The 9,425-nt window shown below is 28.1% G+C and overlaps 1 protein-coding gene across 1 annotated transcript in view; it reads left to right on the forward strand.

The window, feature by feature from the left end:
- LOC108689693 (lariat debranching enzyme) overlaps positions 1 to 9,425 on the forward strand; it is a 12,402-nt gene continuing 2,977 nt past the window's right edge. Inside the window, exons 1-5 of the mRNA XM_018196580.1 lie at positions 1 to 336; positions 930 to 1,221; positions 1,370 to 1,470; positions 1,575 to 2,419; positions 2,531 to 2,584. Coding sequence (XP_018052069.1) covers positions 140 to 336; positions 930 to 1,221; positions 1,370 to 1,470; positions 1,575 to 2,419; positions 2,531 to 2,584 — 1,489 coding nt within the window. The 5' untranslated portion in view covers positions 1 to 139. The remainder of the gene's footprint in view (positions 337 to 929; positions 1,222 to 1,369; positions 1,471 to 1,574; positions 2,420 to 2,530; positions 2,585 to 9,425) is intronic.

Here is a 9,425-nt window from a genome sequence, read left to right on the forward strand (position 1 = left end):
AGTGTTATGTGCCGTTGATTGTGTAATGAGGTTGTTTACAGGTGATTCTAACCATCGTATTCATAATCGTACATTTGAGAAAAACATATATGACATTAGTCATAAGATCGTGTAGATCTTTTACGATTGAGTTCCGAAAATGAGGATCGCTGTGGAGGGTTGCGCTCATGGCGAACTGGACATTATTTACGAGACTATACAAGAAATAGAAAAAATCGATGGGAGGAAGATAGATCTGCTTATTTGCTGCGGCGATTTTCAAGCTACCAGAAATTTAAATGATCTAAAATGTATGGCAATATCGGACAAGTACAAGGATATGTGTACATTTTATAAGTGAGTATTTAAGCAAGAGTTGATTAAACTAAATGTAGGCTGTTCATAGCATTACTTAAAAAGCAAACAGTTGGCAGTATGTTAGCAATCTGTTTGTGGAGCAACATATTGTAGTAAAGTGACATCAATTGCTGTTAATTTCAAGTGTGTTAGTAGGCTATAGGAGAGAGAGATTCTAGAATCTTTATCTTACAACTAAACAAGCTTAATAGACTTGAAAAATTTGTCATAATAATATCTCAAATTTGTTTTTATTATCTTGTCGGAATGCCAAAGTAAGCAGATTGTTAATAACCATATTGTGATTGTTAGAAACCAAACAGAATTAATTTTATATTAAGTAGGATCAATCAAATGATTGATATGATGAATATTTAAAATGATTATAAAATAGCAGATTATGCTTGGTTTCTACAATTATTCTGCTATTTCATTACTTTTGCTGGTATTCTACTGATAAAGTTTGCAATGGATATTTAACAAAATTTATTTTGAACAGATTTTTTACTTATTTATTCAGATAAGTTATTTGTATGTTTAATGATATTTAATAAGAAAACAACATGTTTTTAATGTTTGATGTTATATTACAGATATTATTCTGGTGAAAAGAAAGCTCCTATATTAACCATTTTTATTGGAGGCAATCATGAAGCATCAAATTATCTGCAGGAATTGCCATATGGAGGATGGGTTGCACCTAATATTTATTATCTTGGATATGCAGGTGTGGTACAAGTAGCTGGAATCAGAATTGCAGGACTTTCGGGTATATACAAGAGTCGACATTGGATGCAGGGACATTATGAGAAGCCTCCCTATACTGATAGTACTATACGAAGTGTTTATCATATCAGGAATATAGAAGTGTTTAGACTAAAACAAGTAAGTATTAACTATCACACATTGATTAATGAAATTGTATATTTCTATACTTCTCCAGCTAATCATACAATTTTAGATAAAATTATGAAATAAAATTATGACTATTCTTAGATAGTTGGAAAATTACATATAGATTTTTTGTTTTTAGCTTTCTGGCAAAATTGATATTTTTTTATCACATGATTGGCCAGCAGGAGTAACAAAATATGGAGATGAAGATATATTACTGAAACAAAAACCATTTTTTAAGTAAGTTTTCAATGATAAGACTAAATATTAATGTAAAATTCTTGAAATTCGATAGACATATTTTAACAGTTAAAATTAATATTAATTACAATTTGCTATTTTAGGGATGACATAGAAAGCAATACGCTTGGCAGTCCTCCATGTATGGAATTGCTAGAACGTCTTTATCCGTCCTACTGGTTTTCCGCGCATTTGCATTGCAAATTCGCAGCACTTGTTCCTGAGAAGGGAGGCGCACGAGTGACAAAATTTTTAGCGCTGGATAAATGTCTGCCGAAACGGAAATTCCTTCAAGTGCTGGAAGTGCGTTCGCAGGAAGATGGTCCAATACAATTGAACTACGATCTAGAATGGTTGACAATACTTCATCTGACAAATCATCTACTAAGCATCAAGAGCAGTATCCATTATATGCCTGGTCAGTATGGCGGCGGCAGATGGACGTACACACCCACGGCAAAAGAGAAACAGACTGTGTATGAGAAGTTTGGTTCCAATCTGCGAATTCCTCTCAACTTCACTCGAACCGTCAAACCATATGACCCGTGTGACACGAATACTCGGATCGAATGGCCACGATTGCTGATAAACGATCAGACTACCCGATTCTGCAGGATGCTAGGTATCGATGATCCTTCTGCTCTACTACAAATTATCACAAACACTATGATGGATAACAGTAGATCGAGCGAATTGTCGGAGACATCCGGCGAGTACATGCCAGAATCCATGGATATCTCATTTGACGAGGAAAGCGTATTCAGTTCCACGTTCGAGGAGAATTCAACACACAAGTATTTCGTTGACAACTCACCGACGAATTTTTCTTCTAAGAGTGATGGCGATGATTCGGATAATGGGGATACGAGTAAAAGCACCTTGGACGGAACAGTTAATAGCTCGAATACAGAAACCACAGAAATTGCAGATTCTGCTTCGATGGATGACAGTAAGTAACGTTATTACAAAATAACTTGTAACTTTGTTAAAAAAACGATGTATAGAATATAGAGAATTCTTAATGAGAAGTTTTGAAATGATTAGATTATTTGTATTGCAGGTAGCGAACAAACTGGTTGTGTCCAAACCGAGCCGAACTGCAAAAAGTTTAAACGTCGGAATTATTCTATATACTCTAGCACGTTTTAACTGTGATAGTGTCTTCCTTATTAGATATTTGCGTCTGTATTCAACACTTGTTTCCATGTGGACTTTTTCTGTATTATATCTAATTTGTAAATAGCACGAACTTTTTATAATCAATTACATATATATTGAAAGCTTCCAAAATAATTTGTTAATTGATCATCCTTGTCGATGTTTATTGATCACAAATATAGATTACCTTTCCTTTTCCTACAAATGTTGATATTTATCAGTTTATTATTATGCTGCAAAATTTTCCTTCGTAATTCCGCGATATTTGACATTAGTTTTTCATAATTAGTTTTTCGATACTGTTTTTTTTTTAAATAATTTTAAGCTATGTCTCAATGTTAAATTTTTATCTTTATTTAGTTCTTTTACTGTTCTTCATTTATTAATTATAAAATATGTAATAAAATATTATATTGTGTTAATAAAATACAGCAAAATATAAAATTTTGTATAAGTAAAACGCAACATAAAATATAATCATACATCTTGTAAATAAAATTGAACATCGCAAAGAAAGCTTAGACCTGTTATTTTTAGCTGAATTTATGATGATTCATTATTTCTGTATTTTTGTTGTTGCAAAAAAAAAGAGAAAAGATGAACCAAATCAGCTAAAAAATAGACCTATACATCGATCATTCCACGTCAAATCGGGATTTTATCACTTTTTGATAAAAAAAAATTAAAAATTTCGATTCTTTTAAAATTTTGCAGACGTATTCTAGACATTAAAGAATCAGACATGTATTTCGGAAAAAAATTTTTTTTAATGTTTTCACGAAGTTATGCTTACCTTTAAGTTTCAAAAATTGACGAAAAACATGGCTCATGTGTTATTCAAATGATTGTACCGCTAAAATAGTAAATCGAACGAAAAAAATGCTAGAGATAAATTTTAAAGATTAATAGGCAGTTTAGTTTTAATGGCGCGAGTCGTTTAACGTGATACCATAATCGAAGTACAAAGAGAAGAACAGAATGTATTTAATATTTATTTTATAATTTTAAATATTTCATATAAGCTAATGTGCTGATAAAAAGCAAGATGCAACAAGTAGGTTAATTTACATAATTGCTCACGAAGTGAAATATTTTTGACATCCCAGCAGTGTATTTCAATTTTTATTGCTCTTTAATGATTTAAAATTAAATAAAGATTAATAATAAGTTATACATCTTTTAAATAAATACAAACATTTTTTTTTAATTAAATAAACGATTTGGATTAAATAGAATATATATAAATAGCATTTGTGTATATTTATAGAGATATATAATTTAAATATAATTTATCTTAATATAATTTATCTAAATATAATTTAAATATAATTACTTTTTCCAGGATAAGAATGCGAAATAAGACGTGAATGCCAGAATTAAATGATTCACATAAGTAACAAAAAGCCATGATACGTTAATCTTTTGTTAAAAGTATTGTGTATATCACACGAATTCCGCGTAACAAAAAGTTACAAATTATAAATAATCGCTAATTGTAATACAATTTGAAATATTTAATACATGGATGAATTGTGTGCGTAATGAATGTAAGAAGTAAAACAAAAACCGTGCCTATATATCAATAAAGCATATTCATTGGAGAATATTAAAATGAGTAATGTAAAACGAGTAATGTATTGAATAGATTATTTTACTTATTTAGAATTAAATAGGCGTTAATTTCGATAGTTAGATGATCGTGGCCTTGGGAATTGTTTTGGCATGGAACGGCAGGAAGATGGGAGGAGGGGGACGGAGCGGCGTGACGCGTCACGTTTATGTGAAGTTACCGCGCAGTTATTCTCTTACCGCAGCTCGTACAGGCGGGTAGCTATATCGCATGCTTTTCTTTACATTTCTTTTTGAAATGTATCACGAAAAATGTTACATATAATATGAAACGTTATATTTTATGACTACTCACAATATACGTTTAATTTATTAATTATTCATAAAAGAATCGAGATAACAATCATATATTACGAAACAGATGTTTCGTACGATTCATTCATTTGGAATAAAACACGATGGAAAGTAGAATTGTGTTATCTCGCGATAATTACGGACGATAATTATTTTTGTTTAACGTAAAATTTTTCTCTTGCTTAAGTATATATAACTCTCGATTATGCATCAAACGATCATATGAATTATAAAAAAGTAACGTTACATTCTCGTGCAAATAACATAATTCAAGCTATTCCTACTTTCAGAACTAATATACAATAGTTTATGTAATTAATAATTTAATTAATTTTTCGTTTTCGTGCATCTTTCGTTATATGATCTGTATAAAAAAATTAAATGTACTTTGAAACTATTTGTCGGTAATAAAAGAAATATTCCTCTTTTTTATTTACCTCTAGTCCATCGACTTTAATCATATCTTATAGACATCGTACTCATACAGCACAGCATTAGCTAAATTTTATATTTATTTTGAATATGAAATCAGAAGATTGTATAATATCGAGTTTGGGTACAATCAACGCATCATTATCGGATAAGATAATAAGATTAAAGCTGCTGAAAATAATTTATCAAAATATTAATTATGTGATAATGTATTTATGTCTAATGTGCATGTAGCGCCCGAATTTTATTGATAAATTTCATACCATCATTTTTTAATCGATTTCAATTGACTCGGAGTAGTTGAGAGACTTCGAATTGAAAAGAATCATTGCAATTAATTTAATTCATGATTAACTTATCAAGTTAGATTACTATATATAGAAGACTATATTATTATGTTAATGTGGATAATATTTGTGGTTGATATTATTTGCTCGAGATACACACATACATGCTTTGTCCTTGGGAATAAATTTATCCTTCAGAATTAATATTACATTTATTGAAATATTTTATGGTTTCATAAAAAATTGCTTTTGAAAAACACTTATCATTAGAAGTGCGATTTGTAAAAAAATTGAAGTTAATGAGATATACGTACAAAAAATAGTTTTCATTTTAGAGTTTTCATAAAAAATTTATCCAAATACATTATATTGCAATATTGGAATGTTTCGTTGCAATATTACAAAAAGCGGACATCTTAACATTGTTAGAATCTTGCAGCAATGATTCAGCAACGTTTTGCAACCACCATGTATATGCAATATTGCAATATTTCAGTGAAATCATTGCAATGTTCTGTAATCTTTCTGTGCTGTATAGGTAATAAGAGATTCGGCCTTTTATCCGCTCTAAATTTATTTCACAATGGTGAATTGACACGTGTTTGATATACATTTCTAAAAGTTACCGATAATTGCATAGTAATACAGATAATTGCTATATTATATTTTTCAGATGATATCTTCTCTCTTACGTGTATGACTTTGACGTGATGAGAGGGCTCAGTACCTGGAAGATATATACGAAAAGAACGGTTTTTCTTAAGAATTTAAAAATTTTCGAAATGTCTAGATAAACGATATGTTTAGATAAATTTTTAGATACTTGAGCAAAATCATTCTTTTCATGTAAAAATTTAACGAAGGGGAAGTTAATGTATCCTCATCGTCGATTTAATTAAAAGTGAATGAATCACAGCCGGTTCGTCACGTCGCGCATTTATTTCGGGAGTGCCGTTCAAGTTATTGAATTAATGGATTTTTCATAAAGCATTCAAGATTTCTTCGAAAGATTTTTCTAAATAATTAGTCCTCGCGCGAATTATGTATTATTCGCGAGTGTTTCACGCGAATGTCCTGTGCAAGAGGATGTCAATCCAATTCTGAGAGGAGGAGACATCACCGGCGGAGCAACTCTGCGTAAATATCATTTTTTGCTTGTATAAAATTAATATCTTTCTTCTGTTTATTTTTGAGTCGTTTTATTTTGTAATAATTTAAAAATGATAATTAGAGGAATCTAATATTAGAGGAAAAGAATTATTTAAAAATTTTATATACATATATAACGCATTTTTAAGATTTTTTTTAGAAAATGTATAATTATTTTTATAAATATCTAATATATAATATCTAATAATATTTTTATAAATATCTGAATTAAAAAATTCGATGTTTATAAAGATTATAAAGATTATATTTTAAATATTATATAATTATTTTCAAGAGAACTCTATATTTAATAAATATTTTTTAAAATATTGATTCATTTTTTCTGCTCTGTTTTAATTTGTATTTTAATTTATTTGTTACAAAATTATCGTAGCGACGTTGCAGATGTAACTCCGCTGTTGTGCATCGAATTGATGAGTAATGAATTAATGTTTTTATTAAGGTAACGGATGTATGGTCATTTCATATATTATAAATCTAGATTTATATGTGCAATTTAATAAAAATATACGGATAAATGTATGTATAGCATTTCATACATCCGTTGCCTTAAAATGAATAAGTTATAACAGAACTTTAGGATAAACTTAATACTGGATGCCTCTTAATTGTGGAATTTATTGTGTATACACTACTGTTAAATTTATAATATCACGTTATACCCAAGTTGAGTTATTTTTAAGTTTGAGTTATTTTTAATCATTTTTATAAGTTGCTACTTTTACTCAATAACTATTTTAGTTAATTTAATTAAAACAGTGCAGTAAAACTATTTAACTCAAATTATTAAAGGTTAAAATTTTGTTTACTTATTATAAATTCATACGTTAATATGAATACTTTGATACTATAATTGTAAGTCATTCAAGCTCAATTTAATTTAACTCTCTAAGTAATTCAATCTCAAAAATATGATAAAAATAGATTGATTTTGTGATCATTTTTTAAACATGTTTTACATTAAAATATTACGTCTTAAAATACTTGAAAGAGATAATAAAATATTCATATTTTTTTAAATATATGAAAAACAGGAAATTAAAAAATATAAAGAATATACATAAAAAGTAATTAGTGCAAATAAAAATGTTGTCTATCATAATATAGGAAAGTTTGTTACAGTGTAACAAGTATTGTTTTGTTATTTTTCCTACCTATCCTATTCATTATATGAATAAATATTCATTCAGGATTAAATTTTATATAAGTTGGTGTAGAAAAGCAATATATATTCATATATGTATAATATATATTGTTTTCTAAGTATTTCAATTTTGTGTTTTTTTTACCCTTATTTATATACATATTACTAATGAAATTGTATTATAAAATGTCATTTCGTCAATTTATTGATCTCGTTTTTTCATAAGACATTTTATGATTATTAAATTACTATTTATTTCAATGCACTGACTTTAGCCTAAGCTTTTATAACTTATCCAACGTAACTGGATTTTAAAGTAGTAAAAGTTAAAGTAATAACATGATTTAAGATCCTATATAGTAATATATATTGTCAAGAAATAGACAAAATTTTATCTTGTAATTATTTTAAAATCGCATTCAGAGTTTTGCATCACTTAATTTTGATATAATAAATTATACAGAAAATGATTTTAATAATTTACAAAATACAAAGAGATATGTTTATTGATATGAAGGAAAATTATTCCTTTCGGATCTTACTATTCATCTGAATTTCTCATCTCCGCATGCTTTGGGATAAGATTCAACAACGAATCGTTCGTTAAAAATATGTGGGCCTTGAATTTTTTTCGGGACCTGAATTTAATCGATTTAGTGATTTTCAGTTTATTTTTAAATTAATGTTTTGTTGTTTACATTATGAAATTTATATTAAGATATTTTTTATGTAATTTCACAATATTTGAGAACTTTTGAAATCAAAACGTTGAAGATTTTTTAAAATAAAAATTTGTTTTTTTAGTCGTATATTTATATTTTTAATTTTGAATAAACGCGAAATTTATTCCTTCGTATATTAATGGAATTATTATTATTATTAATTGTTCATATTAATATTTAGTTAATTTCATTAATATAATGTCTTCTTTGTGACGCGATATTTTGTGCATATCATACAAAAGCGTAAAAAAATTTTACGCCAACAATGTTAATAAGCAAAAAGGAATTTCTCCTTGCTGTTGATTTCTGGCATATGAAGCCAGAATATTGGCCAGTAACAACGAAAGGTAAGTTCAATCTCTGGCCAGAAGAAAGAAGAGATCTATATGAAGTAGTTTGCTATGTAATATCAATTTAAGTTTTTATAAAGTATATGTATAAAGTATATGTATAAAGATATCTGTGACTATATATTCGAGAGGGTAACTTGCTCGCAAATTGCGAGTTCTTATTTTTTATTTAAAATACAAAAATTAATCAAAAAACAACAGAGCTAATGAGAGCCAGTCGATAATCAAGCGCAAATTATTTAGGTTCTTTTTAATCTACAAAACTTGCTCTTGATTATCCACGGTGATTCTCGTTAATCCTGTTATTTGTTTTTTTTTTGTATTTTAAAGATTGAAAGTCTGTTTTAATTTTTATTATTTATTACTTATTTATTTAATGCGATCGCGATTAGATTATTCCGCTGAATTTATCAGTACGCGATAGGACATGTTAGGCATTAGCTGCTACGTTCAGCAGAGAAAGCGGCTTTGCAGCTGTTGTAAAATTTTTCAATATGATTAATTTATTCCATAAAGAATCAAAAAAGCGAGAATTAATTGTATTGAAGAATTTTATAACATTTGCAAAGCTGCTTTCTCTGCTAAACACAGTCATTAACATATTTTATTTGCGGTGTTATTACATATTAATAAAGTAATGTAGGAATACGCGTGGAAATAGGACGCGAATAAGCACGAGTAAACGAAAATATGGATAGGTAGGACAAGTATAATAGGTAAAGATAAATACAATTATTTTTAAATTAAATAATTAAATTATTACAAATAA

Source organism: Atta colombica, unplaced genomic scaffold (genome assembly GCF_001594045.1).
Source record: "Atta colombica isolate Treedump-2 unplaced genomic scaffold, Acol1.0 scaffold275, whole genome shotgun sequence".
Lineage (NCBI taxonomy): Eukaryota > Metazoa > Arthropoda > Insecta > Hymenoptera > Formicidae > Atta > Atta colombica.